Source organism: Peromyscus eremicus, chromosome X (genome assembly GCF_949786415.1).
Source record: "Peromyscus eremicus chromosome X, PerEre_H2_v1, whole genome shotgun sequence".
NCBI lineage: Eukaryota > Metazoa > Chordata > Mammalia > Rodentia > Cricetidae > Peromyscus > Peromyscus eremicus.
In genome coordinates this window covers 58,963,007-58,987,850 of record NC_081439.1, presented here as the reverse complement: position 1 = coordinate 58,987,850, position 24,844 = coordinate 58,963,007, and the positions used below count along the sequence as shown (strand labels likewise).

Sequence of the window (24,844 nt, the reverse complement as noted above, 5' to 3'; positions counted from 1 at the left end):
TAGTTTTTGTCTATTTTAATACAGCTATAGTTGTAAAACATGCAAAATAACTAAGTTCCAAACCAAAGGCAACTAGTAGAAACAACTACATTAAAAAGAATCATGTTGATTTACTTATCAGCCACAAAATGCAGTAAAGCCTCCACTTTCCTGCACACTTTAGAAAAACTCCTCAGTTCCTTTGTAGAGGGCTGACTTAGCTCTCTTGTTAGCATCAGGCATTTGTGGTTCCGTCTTTGTACATTCGTGTTACAGATCCAGATACTGAAAAGGCCCTGCCATCTTCTTCACTGTATTAAAGCTTTGCAAGCACCTGCCCTCAATCCCCAGTTTGGGAAATGAGCCAGGAGGAACACAACAGTTTAGCCGAAGAGTTAACCAGACATCCTGGGTCTGAAAAATTAAGCGAGGACATTAATGGCAACATAAAATTCCAGGATATATTCTTGTTCTCTCTTCTCCAAGGTGCCTGCATATATAATACAAGGAAGTAGAGTATGGACAGTTACAACAACCACATACAAGAAACCACCCTAGAGCCAAAAGTACAGTAAAGAAAATGTAAACTATAGTGTGCTGAAGAACTAACTCTTGTTTGGGTTTCTTTGCAGCTGCAAGCAACCTCCAAACCAAGAGCGTCACAAGTTCGACAGTTTCCATGCACTGAGTGAAGGTGTGGTGATTTCCATGAGCAGACGATTAAAATTTCCATCTTTCTAAGCACTGTGGGTGTGCTTCATTGTTGAATCTGGTACCACATGTGAGGAAATGACCAAATCAAACAAATGAACTTCCAATATTTCTTGTTGCTACACCTACTTCCAATGTTAAAAGGCATTCCTAGCTGGGTGGCGGTGGCGTACGCCTTTAATCCCAGCACTCTGGAGGCAGAGCGAGGCAGATCTTTGTGAGTTCGAGGCCAGCCTGGTCTACAGAGTGAGATCCAGGACAGGCACCAAAAACTACACAGAGAAACCCTGTCTCGAAAAGCCAAAAAAGAAAAAAGAAAAAAAAAAAAGGTATTCCTATTGTATTTTCTCCATTACTTCTCAAACAAATTAGTAAAAACAAATATGAAATCCATTCACAACCATAATATCACACAAAGTTATTTCGTCTTCCTTTAACAACTTAGTCTGTTCCAAAGTATTTCTGTCCAAAATGTGTAGGTGCAACAGGATGAACTTCAGTAGTTAAAATTGTGATCTCTGGAAATTCTTGAATGATTGATTTGGCACCTTCAAAAAGTAAAAATAATTGTTATTACTGCAAGATTTTGGTAACACTAGTTAGAATTCAGAAATTTTATAATCATTGTCTCCAGACTCAATACTGACAGAAAACAAGGAACAATCATCTTTGGATGCTGAGTTAGGGATGTTTAATCTCTAATGTTGTACAATATCTGGTATCTGAAAAGCTTTGCTAGTAGTTCAAACCATACTCCTACCCACTCAATAATATGGTCTGAAAATCAAAATATTCAGTTATACCAGCTTTGGCTAGAATCAAGTAATATGGCACTCTCTAAAAGGAAAATCGCATGAAATGAAAGTTTTCCAACTGAAACACCATAAAACAAGTGTGAAGGCATCTTTGGTCTGTCAGAGAATGCTAGTTGTTTAGAAATAAGGATTCAAGCTTAAGATGAGGGGATTGGGTGGGACTCCAAACCAAAAAGCCACAGTGAAACTGCTACACAATGTGGATTTTTCCGTTTTAATGCCAAACAATGGGACACTGTTCCAATTAACACAACTACAGCTAAAGAGATTATTTTTCTTTTGCCAAAGGTGGATAATTACTGGATTATCTTAATGTTTTCAATGTCACCAGTGCTCCATACAATGGGCAATCAAGCAAATCACCCTTAGTCACCACTAGTATTTGAATTCCAGGTACATTTAGGTTACAAAAGAACAAAGTAATCCAATAGGCCCCAATTAGACACAACGGCGTACTGAGAATAGCCTTTCTAACACACATGCTGTGGCTTCTGAGGTTTGCCTGAAACCTGGCCTAGCCGGAAATGAGAGAACAGCCTACCTAAAGAAGCCATCTATTTCTCTTTCAATTCTGAAACAAATAGAACTCACTGTAAAACATTTAGAAAATGTCCAAAAAAACAAAAGCTTAAAAATGAAAGTCATTTAGAATTACACCTGAAAATAACCACTATTAGTACTGTGTGTGCATTTTGAAACCAAAATTGAAATAGCATTGTATATCTTTCTAGGCAGTCACATTGAGGTCAAATTTATTTGGTTTTATGCTAAAGTCTGCTTTTGGTAGTTAGTGTTATAATTTGTATTTGGTCATCTCTAAACTTATTGGTAACATTTCACAATATTTCTTTATATTTGTATTAATTCTTTGAGAAATTCATACAATATATTTTGATCTTATTCATACCTCGTCCCTACTCCCTACCCACTCAACTTCACGTGTTTTTGTGTTCTCTCTTTTCCTCTCCTCACCCTCAAACAATCAAGCACAGGCTGGGTTACCCAACTCCTTTGGTGTGTCGACCTGGCAGGGGTCAAACTACTCAAAAACTGACTCTCCCTCTCCCAGGAGCTATTCGAGGCCAGTAGCTTCTCAGCTAGCAGTAGGATTCCATGTCCACCTTCCCTAGCTCCATGCTAGGATTTTATCTGGCTTGAGCTTGCACAGGTCTTATGCATGCTGTCACATCCTCTATGAGCTCACATGTGGAACAGTCTGTAAAACACTGTTTCCTTCAAGTCATCCACTACTTCTGGCTCTTAAGATCTTCCACCCTTCCAAAAAGGTCCTGAGACTTTGGAGGAGGGATGCATTTCACAGCATGTAATTGCCTTGTTTGTGCTGCTTTTTCACACTTGCTATCTATATTTTTATATCACTAAATGTTGTTCAAAAGCAACTTCTGCAAGGTATGTAATATATCCTCTAAATAGATACTACTTATATACCCATTTTCTTATCAGTCATCTATGTAAGTCCATTTGTTGTTGTTGTTTTTGAGACAGTCTTGCTATATAGTTTGGTGCTTTATGTAGGGCAGGCTGGCCTTGAACTTGCACTGATCCTCTTGTCCCTGCCTCCCAAGTGCTCGAATTACAACAATGTGTCACCATTCCCAAACACCATTTACATACTTTCAAATTACTTCTTATACTAAATGACTCTATAATGAAGACCCTAGAAACTAAATTCTTATGCCTCTATGATTATTTTCTTGCCATGTATTCCTAATTGCCCTAGATTGTTTGGTAAGAAAGCCAGAGTCTTAATTTAGGTACATCTCTTGCAGAAAATGGGGAATAGATGACTTCCTCACATGTCCTTAAAACAGACATCTAATTCAAAAAACATCTGATCTTCATGTCACATTCCAAAGATTACTACCAGAGAACCTGGGTTCGATTCCCATCACCCACATGGCAGGTTACAACCATCTGTAATTCCAGTTCCAGGGGAATCAAACACCCTTTTCTGGTCTCTGAGGTACACAAACATATATGTAGCAAAACAATATACACATAAAATAAAATGAAATAAAAAATTAAACATCAGAATGGTGGAAAACAAGCCAGACATGCTAATATATGCCTGTGGTCTCAGTTGCTTTGGAAAATGAGACAAAAGGATCACCTGAGTTAAGATCAGTGTGTGATACCTTGTCTCAAAAAATCATTTAATATTATCACTAAGCTTAGAGATGACAAACACAAACTAGATTTAAATTGAATATGGACATACAACTCTATTTTTCCTTGGGATGAGAGACTAGAGAGATACACACTATCTCATCACCATCTGGAGCTCAACTTATAGCTGCAACTTAACTCACCATGGGGAGTGGAGAAGAGACTGAGTAGGATAATAACACTGGGTTGAACTCCATGTTCTATAAGAACCTTTACAGCTTCAATTACAGTGTTTCCAGTGCCTAAAACAAAAAGGCAACCAAACTCATTAGCAATGTTAACATCTATATTGAAATGGTCTTCAATTAAGGGCAATACAGTAATCTTAACATAAGACTTGACTAGTGAACACTTCATCTGAAAGTGCTTGTTCTTTGTCAATGTTATCTTTGATGATGGATACAACATAAACAGGCATCAAATGTACAAGTCCTAAACTCACTTATTGCTTGAGATACCAAATTTAACACCACCACCACTCCTGCTCACTTCCCTGGGAGACCATGATATGACAAAGTACAGGGATGAGAGCAGAATACTAGAAAAAAATTACCTCTAGAAAGGATAAAACCTTGTGAAAATCACTAAGGTAAAGACAGAACATGTTTCAATATATTTTCTGTGTTCTATATATTTTGCCTCATTAGGTCCTTTGCTTCAATGTGTTCATTTCAAAACAGATGTTCTTTGGAGCTAACCAAGTTTGACTAATGTATATTCCCTTATTACACAATAAAAATTTCCCAGTGAACTGCCCAGGGCAACTCCAAATCCAACAGAGACAAACACATTTAGAAACTGGTTTTGCCTTTTATATAAGGGTGCGTAGGAGGTAGACACTAACTTGAATTTAAACTCTAACAAGAAATTACAAATGCAACTTAAGCTACTCACTGAGAATTGGATACATCAGAAGGACTTTTCTACGATAAATGTCTGGAGGGAACTTGGCATAATACACTTTGGCCCTTTGTGTCTCCTCATCGCTCTGAATCAGAATCTTCCCAATTCGTATGGATCGACAGCAGTCTCGTAAACCTTGCTCCATTGCCTCACCTTGAAGAAGGAAATGAAAAGGAATCAAGGACAAAAGGGTTGCGGCAGATAGAGTGCAAATCCAAGAACAGGCCGAAGCAGAGTTTCTCACTGCTATTAATATAAAAAGAGCACTATCAAGACAGAAGCATTCTTCTTTCTCTTCTACTGTGCTTATATTTTATTCTTAGTAGGAACTCAATGAAAGCAGATGAAAGGCTTGTCAATGAAACCACAATAAGCTAGACTTATTGTCTGCTTACAAGCTATGGAGCTCTTCTGTTTCCATAATTACAGAAATAAAAGCTTGACTGGGTTGTTCCTTGAGCTTCTTCTACATCAGAGATACTTTTCCTCATTATTTTTAAAGAAGATTTTAAGCCAACTAAATTTGTCACTTTCATCAGAGAAAAATATAAAAGATTCATGAAAGACTGGGGGCTGTAGGCCAAAGGATTTCCTTTTAGATAAAAGTGGCCAGGATTCATCACTTAGTTCAACAATGATTTCACTGACAAAAGTTTCCCTGCAAGTAGTGAAAGAGTAGTATGTTGTTCTCCCTTCCCCATAGAGCCAACTTGACCCCCACTCCATTGGTTACTAAATACAAGCTATATTTCTTTAATGTGTCTGTGTGGGTAATGTTTGTAGACATGTTCACATGTGAATGGGCACACATGTGTATGCATGCATGTGGAAGCTCAAGGTTGACTTCAAGAGTCTTCCTTAATCCCTCTCTATCTTATTTTTTGAGGCAAGATCTCTCAATTGAACCTAGGGCTTCCTGATATGACGAATTTGGCTAACCATCTTGTTCCAGGTATCTCCTGCCTGTGCCTTTTGAGTACTGGAATTACAGGCCGGCTGACACACTTAGTTAAACTTCAGTCTTCACACTTGTATGGCAGGTGATTTAACCACTGAGCTATCTCCCCAGCCCCTAAATACAGGACTATTCCTGAGTCTGAATTCCGTTAAAGAAGTATTTTCTAAAAATCAATCATTCTCATTCAGTCTTCAAGATTTTGCATTACTTTAAAATCTACCAGTACTGGTATTTACTTAATATTTTTTTAAATTAACTTTTCATTTAAATTTAAGAGGAAACTTTAGTGCATCAGTGTAAACATATAACCAGTTTCTTCTAAAAATATATACAATAAACAACAGGTGGCTTTTAAGAATAAAAACAACTATGTCAAAGCTGGGGATGGAGTTTGATGATAATAGTGTGTGTATAACATGTACAAGATTCTGAATTCAAACCATAGTACCAAAACACAAAAGACAAAAAAAAAAAACCCACAACCTCTCAAGTCTGCCTTTATCTCTCTGAATCATCTGGTAACAATAGAGGTGTGTTGTGGGATATTTTTCTCACACTCTGACACTCCTGAGACTATACCTTGGATAAGGGGGCAGAGCTAGTGACTAGCTGACCAGAATTGGCCATAGAGAGGCCAGCAATTTGGATAGAGAAGATGCACAGGAAGGAAAGGGTGGAGACTGGAGTTTGAGCTTCCTCCTGGTTCTGGGACTAGGGAAGAGACTTGTCTCTTGCAGTATCTCTGGCCAAAAACAAGGTCAGCTAATTGCTAGACAGCCTCTCTGAGCTAGCATGTCTTCACTCCAGCCTTTGACTCCTGTGTCTTATTGTTAAATAAAATGATGGAGACTTAATTTAAGCCTATATAGCATGGCCAGGACTGCGGGACCACAAGCTCCATCAGGCCAAGGCCTAAGTGGCTGGTGAAGCACTGACTGAGGGGCCACGGGTAGCAGATGATAATTAAAATATCAGTAGATTCATGTGCAGCCACTAAGCCAACAGAAAAACATCAGAGGTGCAAGGACCAAGCTGGGACTCTCAGAGAAGCTGGGACTCTCAGAGCTGAGAAGAAACTATATCCAACTTCAAATGCTGAACAACACTATCCTGAGAATGCTTTCACTGCTTAAGAGCTATCTTCTTGCACGAACAGAGCCTAAAGCTCCTTTTGTAACTGAAGTGTTCAATTGTTCACAAACACAACCAGAGCAAGAGAAAAATGTATGTTTCTATGTTTTAAAAATCCATCTGTTTCCAGTGCAAACAAGTGAGGCTTCCAGCTCTTGTGGAAAAAAAAAAGTTCAGTTTGCTGAAGAGAAATCATTCCTGTGTAACGGGTACACATTCTCATCTCAGGCATGCCATTTTGCTGCACCAAAGTTATTAGTTAAGATGATCAGTTGGACTCAAAGCATCAATACAAAATGTATAAGATCAGCAAGTGGAAATATCTAGAGCTAATGACAGCTAGATACTTTTGCCTATGTAGTCACATATTCACAGAACATAACATTTAAAATATTAAAGAAGTCCAGCTTTTGGCAGAGTTCCCTGCAACACAGATCAAAACAGAGGAGGCATTTTCTCCAGCCAGGTATCCAAATGTTCTTCTTCAGAATTTAATTTATGCCACATTCCTTCAGTCTGCAAACCATTCTCCCCAAGACAGGAGCATCCTGTCCTCCCAGCCTGCTCTCCTCCCACCCTCCTTTGAGGCGTTTTAAAAGCTGGCTTCCTCGTGGGAGCAGGCCACTAGGGAAGATGCCTGCAATTACAATTAGCCAAACTTAGCAGCACATGGGCCATGACTCCAAGGCACCAGGAGGATAGGCAACACAGGTGGTGAGATTTAAGCAAAGGCAGGATGCAATTATGACAAAGCAGCCCGCCTCTCTCCTGAAAAACAGCAACCGTTTCCATGCATGCAAAGAAACAAAATCATACACATGCAAACCTACCGCTCCTCATTATGCTGACCCCACAATTTCCTTTCTCAAATTTCACTCCTTCATACTTGTGCCCTGTTGGGAAATAAATTAAAAAATAGATGCTTTATCATTAGAGCAATGTGCATATTCTATAAGGTGATCATGGCTCAAAGCAGATGAGCACAGAGCAACCCTTGCCCAGACACATTGTATAACACCTTGGGTTTCGTGTAAAAGTAATGATTCATGATTTTTCATAGTCATTTCTTAATTCCTCAGAAGAAACCTGTGAGAATAATTGGAAGAGGAGGGTTTCATCAAGTGGGAACTGGACTTACTATAGCACAATATTCATATACACATCCTCCAAATTGAATTCAAAGGAGAATTACTGCAGCCCAAGAATACTAGATACCCCATCAATTCACACCAGGGCCTCACTGAGAGCCACAGCAGAAAGCCTCCTCATTCCAGCCCTTAACAAGTAGAAGAAAGAGGCTGAAATAGTTATCAAGCTACTCAAAACTTGGTCTCATTCTGAATTGCGTCAATTACGCTGTAACAAACTCAGCCCTCAATTGTTCATAGTCAACCCTCTGAATAGAAGAGTTTTCCGTCGTTTATAAAAAAAATCAGAATTTCAAATCTCTGAAAGGGGGATTGTAGGCTATTTTTATTAGAACAAAGCACCTCCAAATCTTATCATTTTTAGTTTTCTTTCCCTTTTCCACATCTCATCTTTTTTTTCAACCCGGAGTTTCTGTGCCAAACCAGTCTCCAGCATTTGTTAGTAGCAGCGGCTTCCCTACAGAGGTGAAGATAAGCTGCCAGCAATTCTTAACTCTGGTCCCGTTGGGCTGCCACCAGAAGCGACACCTGCATGCTGAAGAGTATGTAATAACCTTTAACTTGAATTGACAAGCAAGCCATTAACAAAAAGTCACCTACATAGATTTCTTTACAAAAGTCTTTCTTTTTTTAAGATGTTAAAAAGTAGCTCTACCTAAACTCATTTTTCCCACTGATTTTCCACAAGATGCCTTCCTTCCATTTTCCTCCCTCCACCCTAGTTCAGGACTTTTATGAGGAAAAGCTGAGAGTGCAAGCCGTGATTACCTGTCGGCGTGGTCACCATGCATTCCTTATATGGCAGCTGATTCAGTCCCTCTTCTACAACAAGTCTGATCTACAAAGTCAAAGAAAGAGTAAGTTGAGGGTCTTCAGAGTCTCCTGCTAGCTGCTAGCCTCGGGAGCTGAGGGCTTAGCTCATGGAGGAAGGAAGGGAGCCCCTACCATGTATTAACTCCAGGGACACATTGAAATGCCAGGCTGCTTTTCGCTAAGGACTCAACCTCCATTTGACACATAACTGTCACCAAAGGGCTCCAATGTGCCTTCTGAGTCAGTCAAGAATATGAGAATGGAAAACTTCAAAAGGAGTTATAGCAAAAAACATCGGTAGTAATAAAATTATGGGTTACTGTGGAAAGTGCCCACCTAGAATTCTCTACCTTGCCTAGTACCTTTGAAATCTTTGCAATTTAAAAATGAACTTGTATTCATTTTTAACAAAGGTCCACCATAATACAAATAAAAACCTAAAAGTCCTTATGAGAAAATGAATAAGTAGATGGGCTGAAGCAATTTACTAAGTCTGAAGGAGGACCCAGTAGAATATCCTGGGACTCCTCAGCTAAAGAAAAGTACCATGAAGGCTAATTAGATGGCAGATAAGCAGGTAGAAGGATAGAACTGACTCCCAAAAGTTGTACTATGACTTTCACATGCATCCACAATGGTATGAGCAGGTGTGTGCACACACACATACATGCACACACAAGTAAAGAAATAAATATTTTTAAAATGTTAAAACAGAGTTTTATGAGTCTCATAGCAATTATGTGGTAGAGGGGAAGAATCCCTCAAAATTATTAGAAGCAGCCTCTCACAGCAAGATGTGAGCAACCAGAGCTCACTATAACAAAGACAGTGCTGAGCCTGTACTGCACATTTTCCCCGATCAATATTCCGTTACTGATTGAGAATCAGGAACAGCAGGTAGAAGTACGAAGCTTCATTCTCTGTTATCACAACACATCACCCTGCTGCCATTAAAAGGATCAATCAGAAATGGCCCATCACTTTGTCCCCCTGCAGAATCAGAGAATGGGCCCAGAAACCTTTTGAATAGTGTATGCAAGAGCACACTGACTGCTAGCTACCACCTTCCTTGACTATTATGTTTGCTCAAGAGAAAATTACAGGGAAGAAATGTTTTCTTTCAAAAGTCCCTATCTCTTTCCTCTAGTAACATACCTCAAACAAGCCTTGTTTCCTGCCCCATCACCTGAAACTCTGGGACAGAAATTATCATGTCTGTAAGAGCCAGAGGTTGGAGAGGACTGCTGTGAAATATTGTTTTCTGGACATGGCTGGGCCGTTGCTCACTCACCACAGCTGTATTTGCTGACACAAGAAAGGCCCAAGATCAAGCCAATCAACACTGCACATACATGGAGGAGGAGCTCACAGGCCCCACCCCTAACTGAGGAGCTATTAGCAATTGATGGCTTCTGAAGGAGGAAGAGTCATTGTCTTTTGGAGGTGTGGCCCCTGAAAGGTTGACCCCACTCCATTGGATGGCCTCACACCCAGGTGCATGTGGGCAGCATAAAGTAGACTCTGTGGGCTATGAAAAGAAAGAGGATATGAAGTTGGCTGGGAGTGAGAGGAGCTGGGGGGGAGTGAGGAGGGATATGATCAATGTATATTGTATACACATATGAAATTTTCAAAGAATAAATAAAAATATATAAACATAGGTGTGGAGACAGGTGTGTCTAAGTTAGAGGAGAGCATAAAACTAGAAGAATGACTAGAATTCCTTTAAAGGATGGGTTGCAGTTCAGTGGAACAGCATGTGTCAAGTACACTCAAGGCACTCCGTTCAGCCTTCACTACTCTCTCCCAAAATAATTAAGATGTAAAGAACTGTAGGAAGCAACTCTCGACAAACTCAGGATAACATCAATTGCCCACTATCAGGGATGGGACCCTTGTATTGAGGAGATGGTGGACTGGAAATCATCAGCAATAAAAATATAAACAGACCACTTAACCCCAACTCATCATGGTCCTTCAGAGCCAACTCAAAGAATTGAGAAGCCCAAATTACCATACCCTATGTGAAGTATGCCACATATCTCATTTGGCTAGGATATAATACCTGTTGTTTCAGAGAAGCATTTTAGAACACCCATGAACTTGACTCCTAATAGATAGATAGATAGATAGATAGATAGATAAGAAAGAAGGCACAAGGGAAACAAAAAAGATGAAAAAATTTACCAGAAAACAGAGACTCCTATACTCTGCTCAGCAGCCATTAAGGTAAAAGTTCCTGATGCCTCAAAACAGTTTGGGTTTTTTATTTGTTTGTTTTTTTGCTGAAAACATAAAAGAAGGCTGAAGAGATGGCTTAATTGATGGTAAGTACTTGTCTTGTAAACATGAAGACCTAGGTGCAATCTCTAGAAGCCACATAAAAAAGCCAAGTGGTAGCATATGCTTTATATAACCTAGTAACAGGAGGATCTCCGGAGGACTTGACAGCCAGTCAGCCTAGGCTAACTGGCAAGCCCCAGATCCCAGTATGAAACCTTATGTGGAAAAAAAAAAAACCATGAGGTAGATGGCTCCTGAGAAGCAACCAAGACTGATCTCTGGCCTCCACACTGGAGGTTGACCTTTGGTTTCTACATGCAAACACACACGCACCTCCACAAATACACACATACATAAAGAAGAAAACATGAAAGACAATGGCTACTGCCCCAGGAATGTCAACCGTATTTCTCTTGCTGCTACCAACAGTTATTACTATCCATGTAAGTTTAAATAGAATTGGGTCTCTCAAGCCAGAATATGTAAAGCCAAAAGCAGAAGAGGAGTTGCCTATACTCTTTTAGAATATATGCTCTAGGAAAAATCAAAATTAAAAGTTTTATGCCTGTTTCTCACACTTCCTTTCCTATTTTCTTTGATTTGATTATACCTACAAAGTTAATAAGCCACATTTCTTTCTTTTTTTAATTTTTTTTTTTTTTTTTGGTTTTTCAAGACAGGGTTTCTCTGTGTAGCTTTGCACCTTTCCTGGAACTCGCTTTTTAGACCAGGCTGGCCTCGAACTCACAGAGATCCGCCTGCCTCTGCCTCCCGAGTGCTGGGATTAAAGGCGTGTGCCACCACCGCCTGGCCACATTTCTTTCTTAAGCTAAATACTAACAACAGTGTTAAGCTTGTAAATTCCCCAAGATCAAGGATCATATCTATATTCCTAACTGTCTTATCTCCTCCCTCCCAAAATAGTCTAGTGCAGAGCCTAATATCTACCCAGTGTTTATTTTCATGAATGAAGAGCATTAGTCTTAGCAACTAATTATCAATTTCATTCCAAGAATGGAGCATACTTAGGTATCAACACAAGAATGAAAAGCTGTGGCAAAGCAATTTGGTCTGAGATGTATACTGACTATATAAGGATTAGGTTTGGTCAAGACTTAATAGGATGCTCTTGAAGAAGGAGTATATAGTCCAACTTAGAATTTTATATTGTGAATATATCACAGGGCAGAAGCAAAACAAATACAATTCACATTGTAAACTACAAAAGAAAATACACTAATTTTTGCACATTAGCTGATACACAGGGGTGAATGCTAGGTCTCAGAACATACTTAGTTTTCTTCTAATGTGCTTTAATTCATTGCCCTAAGATGAGGCATTTTATGAGTTGCTGAGAACCAGACTGCCAAGATCCATCTAAGAATGACAAGGAATGGATTCATAGGCATTGCTTTGGAGTAAAAGGGAATAAGGCAGTGCTTTAATGCTCTAATGGAAAGAACACTTCAGAAACCTAGCAAGACAATGGTTACTCAGTGCAATCTCTCTCAACCCCAGAATACTCCACGACAAAAGAGCCCCCTGGTCTACCACTGCGCATAACAGAGAAATGAAAATGGAAAGCCTCCACCTACCAAACGATCCGCAGAAAACATGAAGTCCCCTCTACTGGCTGTCCTAAAAAAAACAGTACAAGTTTTAGTCTAAATTAGAGCTTCAAGGTCAAATATAAAGTTAATACACATAGTAACACTGATATTAAGACCTATTACATACTAAAAGCTGCAATGTTTATGTATACAATATATTTTTACTAGGATACAGACATCAAAATGAGATGACTTCATAAGTATTAGTGGAAAAGCTTATTTGATTACTTGATATCAATATTTGAGATAGGAATTGAAGATCATGTGATCTCCACTGAGCTGTCAGAAAACAAAGATCCCTTGCAAGACAACAGCAAGGCTATAAGCTCAAATTGAGAAGAAACTTTACTATAAGAAAACTAGCTTTTCCCTGCCCTCTGTTCACCTTGCTTTCTGTGCATACAATAGAGAGAAGTAATGCATCTACTTTGTCTCTAGTCCTTCAGGGGATTATAAGAGTTAAAATAAGTCTTCTGTTTTTGTCACTGTTTTCAAAAACGTGTAACTTCATTTCTAAGCCCCCTTTCTCAAATCATTTATAACTTGTTCTTTTGCCCTGATTTCCAATGAAGCCCTTCATTCCTTAGATTTTTCAGTCATTTTCTTATGCGTTTTCTTCTGGTTAATACCATCTTATCCTGAGGTACTCAGGCAATAGTAATCTAGTCTTGCACATATCCACAAGCTGTTAACCAACACCCCTCCCCCCAAAAAAAAAGAATGTTAGGAGACCAATGCTTTTTCTGTATGTAAAACTCTCTTCCTTCTTTCATGGAAGTTAAGCATTTTGATAGAATGGATTCATTAACAGTTTATGTACTTAAAATTTTCTACCTGCCTATCCAAAATATACTAAAATATTCCTCACCACAGCATCGAAAGGACAAATGCAAGTGCTGATTATCTCAGCAGACCATTCATCACTTTTTTTTTTGCATATGCACTCATTTTTTTCTAACAGGAAAACAATACAATATACCAAATACAAATGACATCATGTTTCTTACAGTAATCACAGCTCTATCATGTTGTAGATATTAATTCCCTAAAATTTAAACAATAGTAAGAATATGGGTTTGTAGTCTTTATACAGACGATTCTCTAGACTCAAAGAATTCTGCACACACACACACACACACACACGCGTGCGCGTGCATGCCTACCCATATACATAGAGATGACAACTAAAACAGGTTCTGTACATGTACTGCTGTTTTCAAATGGGAACAGTGTCTTTCATTTCTACAACTCATTTTCAAAACACACCTGTCAATGAAATGAGAAGCAGAGAACTATAAAAAAAAAAACTGCTCTTGATGCTAGACCTATGCAAATTTGCCTCAGCAGCTCTGAATTTTTCAGGTTATTTTAGAAACTTAGTGCATTTCTTTAATTTTTATATTTATTTCATGCATGCAAGTGTTTTGCCTGAATGTATAGCTGTGCACCATGTACATGCCTGATGCCCATGGAGGCTAGAAGGGGGCATTTGATTCCCTGGAATGAGAATTACAGGTGGTTAGGAACTGCCATGTGGGTGCTGGGAACACAACCAGGGTCTTCTGTAAGAGCAGCAGGTACTCTTAACCGCTGAGCCATCTCCCAAGCCATCAAGTCTGAAATTTTCTTTTTTTTTCTTTTTGGTTTTTCAAGACAGGGTTTCTCTGTGTAGCTCTGGCTATCCTGGAACTCACTCTGTAGACCAGGCTGGCCTCTAACTCACAGTGATCCACCTACCTCTGCCTCTGCCTCCCAAGTGCTGGGATTAAAAATGTGCGCCACCACTGCCCAGCTGGTCTGAAATTTCTTAAAAGAAATGTCCTATAGGGTTGGGGATTTAGCTCAGTGGTAGAGTGCTTGCCTAGCAAGCGCAAGGCCCTGGGTTTGGTCCTCAGCTCCAGGGGGGGGGGGGGGGGACACGGGGACGGGGGACGGACGACAACGACAAAAAAACAAAAAAAACCAAAGAGCTTATGCAAATGAGATGTTTTTTAAAAAAAGAAATGTCCTATATTTTGACAATATGTCTTTCATACATCAAGTTATTACACAAAATAGTTATATCAGGTAAAGCGATCAGAGCTATCACCATTTGTTATTTTAATTTGGAATCAGACATTTTAACACTTTTCATACCCCTTCTCCCCCCAAATCAGCTTTAGCTGATAGTCTTTGCAATAATAAGTGCTTTATCTACATTCTACAAAAGGTATACACTGAGAATCTAAAAGGAATTGCCTTCTCTTAACAGTTATTTGACCTATAAAAGAAATCATTCACTATTCCAAGTTATTCCACGATAAACAGTAATTACTATCTTGCCTTCTGTTATTTTAGACAGACTTCAACTCATACTATTTACTTTAAATCAATTTAGAAATTAATGGAAAGCTAGAATACAATAAAGTGATTACATTTATTAAAAATCCACAGTGGCCTTCAACATCATGTTGAAATTCTTAACACTGTTGAGAATAGTTTCATAAAAACAGAATTTGCTTATCAGATACAGGTGCCTGTCTTCTCTGAGTTCTTCCTTTGGGCCCAGTGCTGGTCTGAATCATTTGTTTAAAAACATGTTTTAATGGACACTAGACTCCGAGTACTATTCACCTCATACACCTTGTTTCAAAACATAATTATTCATATTATTTCAAAACCACTAAAAAAATCTTGTCCCACAGAAACAAAGCTTTGTAAAATACCAACCATCTTCTAAGAAGAGGCTAAAATAATATAATGTAAAACTGCCATAAAGCAAAAATCACACAGACCCACATCCCTAGAATATTTTTTTTTATCCAGGGTCCATATTGCCTGGCTGTCCTTGAATTCCCTGGCATCAAACTCACAGAGATCCCCCTGCCTCTGCCTTCAAGTGCTGGGATTAAAGGTGTGCACAACCATGCCCAGATCCTAAAATATTCTAAAATGTATTTAAGTAACCAAATATCCTATACTTAAATAAACAATAATATCCAAGCAATCAGAGTCCAAAGCACGGAACTGTAATTAATATTAAACTGAGATCTTTTAAATTATACAAGCTCCAAACATATCCAACAATGAGGATATAACTATATCTAAGAATATTTACTTGTCTAAACAGTCTCCCCTCAAATATATGTGTCACATACTATAGCAACATGATGAAAACCAAAGGCAGCCATTTTAAAATGCAATTTTCACATGGAAACACAATTCATACCAGAAACCAAATATTCATTTCAACATGGAGTATCTAAAAGCGAATTTTCCCCATTTGTTAAGTAAGACTGTCTAGATAATACTTTAAAATCTCCAGGGCGCCAGGTATGGTAGTTTATACCTGTAATTTCAGCACTCAGAAGGCTGATACAGGAGGATCAAAAGTTTGAATTCATCCTAAATTACATAGTGAGTTGGAGGTAAGACTGCACTACATAAGGAAATCCTGTCTCAAACAAAACAAAACAAAAACTGGATGCCAGGTGTCTTACTTACTGTTCTATTGCAATGAAGAGACACCATGAACAAGGCAACTTATAAAAGAAAGCACTTAATTGGGAACTTGCTTATAATTCAGAGGGTGAGTCCACCATCATCATGGCTAAAGCATGGAGGCAAGCAGGCAGGCATGGTGCTGGAGTAGTAGCTGAGAGCTTCCTTTTGATTCACAAGCGCACACGCGTGTGAGTGAGAGAGAGAGAGAGAGAGAGAGAGAGAGAGAGAGAGAGAGAGAGAGAGAGCGAGCAGGAATGGAATTCCACCGTCCAGCCTCTAATACCATGCTTGTAAATGGTATTTGAGAGAGAGAGAGAGAGAGAGAGAGAGAGAGAGAGAGAGAGAGAGACAGAGAGACAGAGACAGAGAGACAGAGAGAGAAGGGGGTGGACAGAGGGACAGAGACAGAGAGACTGGGCCTGGTGTGCTTTTGAATCCTAAAAGTCCACCCCCAGTGACACACCTCCCATAAAGGTCACACCTCCTCCAACAAGACTTTACCTACTAATCCTTCCTAAATAGTCTACCAACTGGAAACCAAACATTCAAAACTATAAACCTAGAGGGACCGTTCTCATTCAGCTCACACACCAGGTGTGGCGACACATGCCTGTAAGTCTAACTACTGGGAGATTAAGGCAGGAGGATGTTTTATAGCAATTTCCTGGAGATTGAAACCTTCCATGTTGGAAGAAAGCTTGTTGAGACACAGGATGTGAAAGGGGTGGTGAAACAACAGGATGTTCTTAAGGGAAGTGAAAAATTCCATCCTGCAGGGAAGGTGGTTAAGATAAGCAATAAACAACTCATTTCTGAAAATGACCAGATAAACTAGCTCCCCACACCCCAAGCACATATAAATTATAAGGACTGCTAAGACTCAGCCTCAGGCCAGCTGCTCTGCCTAGAAGAGGCTCGGACAAATTCAACTAACTACCTAGAAAGGACACCATCCTCCAACCTATTGAGCTGCCCTAAGGTTGTGCAGTGCGCTCCAGGTGGCCAGCTTTTGTGAGCTGTCACCATGCTGAGGTGGGCTTTGGTGAGGCAGCCGGCTTTGAGTCATTTCTGCTCCTGCAAGTGACCTCAATAAAACGTACTGCTTCCCTCACCAAGATGGGCTTCGGTAGTTTTCTTACTTTGATGTGTCATTGGTTCCCTATCTGGGACAAATAGATGTCTGTTCACCCAGGAATGGTGCCACACAACAGAAAATCAGTTAAACCCAGGAGTTTCAGGCCAGCCCAGGCTACATAGCAAGACCCTATCTCAAAATAAAGTACAGATGGCAAATGAACAAAATGTTCTTCCTGAAGAGGCAGATGGTTTTATAATGTAGCTTGTAAGGGGTAATCCACTAAGGTTACCACATGCAACACACCCTTTGGTGGGTGTGGTGGCATAAACCTGTGATACCAACACTCAAGAGGATGAGGTCAGTAGATCACAAAGTTCAAAGACAGCCTGGCATCCCTAACAAGTTTAAGGCCTGGACCACATATCAAGACCCTGCTTTGAAAAAAATACATGCTTTCCAAAAGCAATTAAAAGCAAACTCTTCCTGAATCATAACTCAAAACAATTTAACTAAAATCAAATCCTAGAATCACTGAATTGGATGTCATTTCAAAAGTTTAAATACATCACTCTTCTTCCTAGAAGATTATACACATGGATTGTTTTTGACCTTTGGAGAAGGGAGACTGGAGTGAGCATTTAGCAAATAAAAATACAGGATACACAATAATGTGAATTTCAGAAATCCCATGAAATATATAAGTTACACTTATATAAAAAAGTGTTCATTGGGGCGGTGGTGGCACACGCCTTTAATCCCAGCACTGGGAGGCAGAGCCAGGTGGATCTCTGTGAGTTGGAGGCCAGCCTGGTCTCCAAAGTGAGTTCCAGGAAAGGCGCAAAGCTACACAGAGAAACCCTGTCTCGAAAAGCCAAAAAAAAAAAAAAAAAAAAGTGTTCATTGTTTACTTGAACTCAAACTTAACTGGGCATCCTGTGGTTTTCCTGATAAGAGCAGGAATAATTTATTGGACTTTCAAAGTAAGAATATTAAAACTCAGAGTGTGAGTACTCAGACTTAATATTTTGTTTGTTTGTGTAACCAACAGGTGGAAGGGACGGGAACCCTAAAAGCAGTTCTGGTCGGCTCAATCAAACAGATGTGCTTCATTTCAAGCTCCGGTGTAAGGAGCACTCTCAGAAGGTAAGTTCTACCTCTCCATTACGTGATTACTAAGATCAAGAACAGCCCCAAGGTTTGCTGTAGCAGGCAGACGGTTTGCAGCTGACTTTACTCCTCCCATTGCCTTCCAACAACAACCCCCTAACAATATACTTAGAACAAATCTAACTCAATGGAAATTAAAATAAATAAATAAATAGCTTCTTCTAGCTGCCAGGTGCAAGTCAGCAAAGTCTTCTTAGTAATAGAGTGCCACTCACTGTGGACATGCATCTCCAAACAGTTCAATATACATGCCAAAAAGCAGGTAGAAAAACAAGAGTTCTCATTTTCGCCTGCTAGAGGCCAATGTAACTGGTGAGCCATTGCTAGGATAGACCCAGCACATATTATATCAGGGATTTGTGCTGCTTAGAGATGGGACTTCCTCTTTATTCAGTAAAGTCAGTTAGAAAATTCAAATGGGAAATGTACAAAAATAAAAAAACATGTTCATGTTTTAAACAAGTTGTAAATCATATTTTCTCTATAGTGAGCATTTTGGTTTCATATCAATTGAAATGACAAATGCTGACATTCCTCTAGCCTCAGGGCAACGCCAGGACAAGTTGTTTAAGTTACTTCTTGTTTTGTGTATAGATCCCTGGATCACTCTATACTCCAAGTCTGTTTTTTTGTTTTGTTTTGTTTTTGTTTTTGTTTTCGTTTTTTTCGAGACAGGGTTTCTCTGTGTAGCTTTGCGCCTTTCCTGGAACTCACTTGGTAGCCCAGGCTGGCCTCGAACTCACAGAGATCCTCCTGCCTCTGCCTCCCGAGTGCTGGAATTAAAGGCATGCGCCACCACCGCCCAGCTATACTCCAAGTCTGAAGCCAGGCCATGCACCACCCAGGGAGCCTGGTCATTCTCCCAGAGGCAGTGGTCTCATCTGAGCACAGAATAATCATTTGTGGTGTTTGTAACGCTGCGAAGAGGTTCCACCCAACACTGCACAAACAAGCTCTAAGGATGAGAGCCAGGAACTTGTTTTTTAAAAAGACTTCACTATCAGTTCTAATGCACAGCTTTGGTTCAGAACATTACATTACTTAGATGAGTCACACCACATTAGGCAATACTCGTATTAGGGCTGCACAGCACTTTCATCCAACCTGAGGTTAAATGTCTCCTCTCCAGATGACTTAAAAACCAGTCACAGGGCTGAAGGTAGTTCTTTGGTGCCATTTTATAGACTGAAAAAAACTCTTAAGATAATTGCTCAACTTCCATCCAAGCAGCATACAGAAGCCATGCCAAAGCCTTTCCCAGGACAAAAATACAGACAGAATATACTCAATAGCTCACAATACAATTTTACTCTAGTATTTCAGGAGACAAAATCTCTCTCTCTCTCTCCTCCCTCCCCTCCTCCTTCCCTCCCTTCCTCCCTGCCTCCATACAACTGGGGCCTGGAGGAGGATTTTTAAAAATTCACTTCATTGCCTTCCATATGAGGTCATGAACCATGTTCAACAGGGAAAGTACATTACACCCAGATTCTACTGGGTTTATTATTCAGGAAGAGAAGAATGCATAGTTTAATCCATTTCAACAGCAACAAAAAAGAAACCACAGGAAAATGAGGGAGTCATTTTTTTCCTCGTTTGCCGGTGACCCATGTATGTGTAGCTGAGTAAATTATCCATTCCATTTGGTGTTTAGATTACTGCACTCTCAAAGAGAGAAAATCATTTCCTTGAAATTCAATAATACAGCCAACATATTACGTTTCAAATATTGTACACTTCAAAAAATAAAGTCATTTTAAATCAGTACAATGTCCTCAATCTTGCTTGCTTTATAGATACACAACAACTTGCAGTCCTGTTGGATCACCCCATTTCTCCATGCCAGAGTCAATTCATAAAGCAATCCCTTTAGCAGATAGATTCTAAGAACCAGGAACAATAAAAGAAACAACATGTACTGCAAGGGCTTCTAGTATCAGACACTTCCATAATATATATGCATGATGTCCTATCAAAACAGAGAAAAGCATATGCCTCAAAGAGGACAGACTATGACAACCGGTTGCACTTTCCATAACTAGACCTACATGAATATTGCTCTGCTTACAACAGACACTCTGTCAGCTCCTGCAGAACCTGAAACGGGCCTTGTTTGCATAACGGCAAGACAATTAAAAAAAGAAAGAAAGAAGAGAAAGCTTCTGTTACCAGATTATGCTGGTTAACAGAAACAAAACTAAAAAACACTGTCTCCAGCCTGAATAAGCACCAACTCATTAGGGAAAAATCACAGTAGGTCTTTCTGTACTGTGTCAAAGCGGGATACAAATTATGTAGGCTTTTTCAGTATTTTTGTTTGTTTTGAGGAAGGTCTTGCTAGGTAGCTTTGGCTGGCTTGTTCCTCACTAATCACCACAGACTAGCCTCCAACTACAGCAATCCTTCTCAGTCAGCCTCCTGAATGCTGGGATTAGCAGCATGAACCACAAGATCTGGCTTTGGTATTGATTTTCAAATAAAGAATCTGAATTCTCTGTACAAGCAAATCCCTTATACTGTGTCAGTAAAAAGCATGCATAATTTCCAACTCGAAGAATTTAAATGCTGTAAATATACGCAGTGATTCACAGTTTATAACAGTGTTCACGGATACTATCTTGTTTTAGCTTCTCAGGAGCTCCATGAGGCTGCACTAACATCTTCATTTTATAAATTATAAAGCAGAAACACAGAGATGTTAAACATCTTGCCTAAGATCCTTTCACGGGATTCTACTGTCTCCTTTTTCAAAATCAGAAGAAAAATATAAAGGATTCCACTTATTCTCAAGTTGCTATATAATCCAAGCTTTTCTAAATAATGTAATATAATCAAGACATATAGATACTATCATATGCAAATACTAAATGTCATACTCTCTCCAAGCTCTGTATTAAAGGTTTTTAACCTTTACATCATGATCCTTTATGAAATGTAATGAAAACTGAAGATCCCCACCCCTGCACAAAGGCATATAAGCAAATGTTCACAGTGGCCTTATTCATCATAATCAGAGAGTGGAAACTACCCAAATGTTCATTACCCATTGGATACATAAACAAACTGCAGCATGTCTATACAATGAAGTACCATTCAGCCACAAAAAGGAATGAACCCTGAAAACATTACACTAAAAAAAATTAGCCAACATTACAGTAAAAGAAACCAGCCACATATGCATCATATAATATATTACTCCTTTGATTTGAACTGTCCAAAATAGCAAGAACCCCATGATCTCACTCATATGTGGAGTCTTGAAAATTTGATCTCAGGGAATTTGACAGTAAAATGGATGTCATCACAGGGGGACGAGAAGGAGGTAGAAAGTTTGATCAAGGACTACTGAGTTCAAATTAGTTAGCAAGTGCTTTGTTGTACTGTTACATAGTAGGTGGACTACAGATAATAATGTATGCACATTTCAAAACGCAAGAATAAAATATTTAGAAAGCTTTTATCATGAAGGTAAAAGTTGACAAGTGCTTGGAAAAACATATTTAACCTGATTTAACCATTATGTACTACTCCATTGATATGCAAAACTATTACGTTTTTATATTAGTTAAATAAATGTAAGTGCTAGGGAGATAGCTCAGTTAGTAAAGTGCTTGCACACCGGCATAAGGGCTTGAATTCAGACCCCACAGTACCCATGTAAGGCTGGGCTGATGCACACCTTTAATCCTAGCACCGGAAAAATAGAGATGGAAGGATCCTTGGAGTTTGCTAGCCAACTAGTCTTGCTGAAATGGTGAGCTCCAGGTTTAGTAAAAGACACTGTCTCAAAAAATAAGGTGTGTAGTGATAGTGGAAGGTTCTAGATGTCAACATCTCTCTACACTCCACATACATACGTACATGCATGCATACCTACACCCACACAAAAATGAACACACACATATACCACACACACAAAGAAAAATAAAAAGAAATGCCCAGAATAGGCAAACCGCTAGAAATATAAAGTAAACTAATTACTGCCTAGGGATTGAGGAGATGTTAGAGAAATGTGGATTGACCTGTGAGGTCTCTTGTTGAGGCCATGACTATGTTCTAAAACTGATTGTGGTAGGTGATGAAACATAGCCATGAACATATATAAAACTGATATATATATATATATCTATATATATATAGATAGATAGATATATATAGTTGTATACTTTAAAATGCTTCAATTGTATATGAATTGTATCTCAATAAAGATGTTCTTTTATTTGCAGGTCTTATGTCTACAATGCGAGAGTTCTACCATTGAGCTAAATTCCAGTCTTTCAATAAAGACGACATTATTTTTAAAACAACCATTACAATGGACAAATACAATTTACCAGAAACTTCCTAAGCCCTGAAACTCATCTATAAGGGCAATAGGGTCCAAGAACCAAAATTAGAATCATCAAATTTTCTTTATTTCTCAACAACTGTTACCAAGCCTATGCCTCATCTTTTTAAAGACCTCTATGCCATTAGATCACGTGATCACAGTTTTCAATACTGATTCTTTATAAACAAATAGTACAGTTTCATAAATATAATTTTGAGAGCTAGATCCAGGCATAGTAGCGCGCTCCCGTAACTCAAGCATCCAGGAAGCTGAAGCAGGAGGATCAAACGTTTGAGGCCAGACTGGGCTATACAGTAAAACTCTATGTCCACAAAAGGTATAAACAATCTTTAATGATTGAGCATCTATTATTGGCAACGAATGGCTGTAATTCAAAAATATAAAAAGATTTCTGTCATAAAGCATAATAAAGCCTAATAAGCAAGGAAAGGGAGTCATACACAATAATATTCAAAATAGAAGACAAGTCTTCTTTTTAAAAAGATCAGGAAAATGAGCCAGAAAGAATGGGTTTAGCCTTGAAAAATAGGACCTGACCATTCATAAATAGGGATATAGGGCATTCCAAAAGAAAGCAGAACGAAAAGGGCCAAACATCCCCAACTTTGGTAGGTTCTCATAGGCCAGTGAAGGCTGCTGAGATGGCAGGGAGCAAATCAAGGCTGCTATGCTTAAAAAGGTGCATGAATGTGAACGCCTCAAGACAAGCGCAGTGAGGAAACACAGGAGCCTATTACAAGAGGACGAAGAAAAAGTTGCTAAAATCTGATTTAGGTGAGGGCATTTTTAAAATATCAAGGCACTCTGGGAAGATAGTGGTCTTATATTGCTGTGGCTACTCATTTAAAGCTGCCAGGTATGGTCTCATGTCCAGCAGTTCCACACACCTGGGAGGCTGGCTTGTGCCTTGGAGTTTGAGGCCAGAGTATGAGCAGCAACTTAGGAAAACCCTGTCTCAAAAAAGAAAAGAAAGGAGGACAAGAAGGAAGGACAGCAGCTGTATTTCATTGTGGTACATAGTTTTCAGAGAAAACTCATATTCCAAACTTCATATTTTAACATGAAGTTCTTGCTACACTGATTTGTGGGATTAGGAGGGTCCAACATGTTCTTAGACTGCCTTTGCTGTTAACTACGACCTGTAAGTTCTCAGTAAGACAATCTTGATCAGAATGGAACGATAAACTTTCTGAAGTCCAGGTAAACCTGAACTCCCACACAGTAAACAAATGGCACACTGCAGTAGCAAATGCTGTGAGTCAGAGGGCCAGGGAAGCACAATATCATTTCACTTGAAATTGCTTTATTTCTGTGAGCCTGGGCTGCTAGGTGATAATAATCATAGGCAGTAACCATTTCTGGGTTATACATTTACCACGTGGTCAGGAACTGAGCAGATGGCATTAGGGGTGTGTACCTGCCTGGCACAGTTGAGGATTGGTTCTGCTTAAGAGAGACAAAGAGGCCGGAAGACGCTGAAGGCTACCTACAAGGTTTCATTCCTACACAAAGCAATGTTAACCACAAGAACTAAGAGAGAGTTATAGATGTGTCTAGCTGACTCCCCTTCTACTCACATGCCAAAGAAAGAGGCCTGGCTCGAATCCCCAAAGACCAGTTTGCCAAATTCAAACACTGGCTTTTTACTTTCCCCCTGCAGCCCCTCCACTCCCTTTCCCCCTTCCGCTCTGGGCTTACTTGTCCCGGATGATAGTCTGCAGCTCCCGGATCTGATCATTCATAGGCAGCAGCTTAAGCTGTGCCCCAATTTGTCGGGAGAGTTCACAGTCCCCTAGCAGGGAGTCGCCGACAGGTGCTTCGTAGTTGACACTGTCGCTACTGTCACTGTGGTTCTCAGAGTGAAGATTAGTGCCACAGCAGGCCTGAGAGTCCCGCTCCAAGAGCACGCTAGAATGGGCGTGCCCGGGGAGCAGAGTCAGCTTAGCCATAGCAGCGTTATTTTCTTCGGCATGATCCAGGATCGGGTCGTCTGCTCGCAGACGCTCGGGACTTGGGGTAGAAGTAGAGTTTACTTGCCGGTTGTGACAAGGCATGGAGTCCGGACACTGTAACTCCGTGGCCATACACAGGGCCCCGGGGCTGTCTCGGCAGCAGTCAAACCCTAAGGATATAGAGATAAAGAGCAGGAAGAAAGGGATGCGGACACGTGCTTCCTCCGGGCCCCCGCCTCCTCTAAATCTCTAACCCTGTCTGCCCTCTCACCCCT

The 24,844-nt window shown here is 39.7% G+C and overlaps 1 protein-coding gene across 1 annotated transcript; it reads right to left on the bottom strand.

Annotated features, from left to right (window-relative positions):
• Positions 1-998: 998 nt before the first annotated feature.
• Positions 999-24,844, bottom strand: Uprt (uracil phosphoribosyltransferase homolog). The gene is made up of 7 exons (XM_059250495.1): positions 24,316-24,844; positions 12,524-12,566; positions 8,601-8,670; positions 7,515-7,577; positions 4,587-4,748; positions 3,836-3,934; positions 999-1,238 (listed from the first exon to the last, which is right to left on the bottom strand). Exons 1-7 carry the CDS (start codon positions 24,699-24,701, stop codon positions 1,132-1,134), a joined length of 930 nt encoding a protein of 309 aa, XP_059106478.1. The 5' UTR covers positions 24,702-24,844; the 3' UTR covers positions 999-1,131.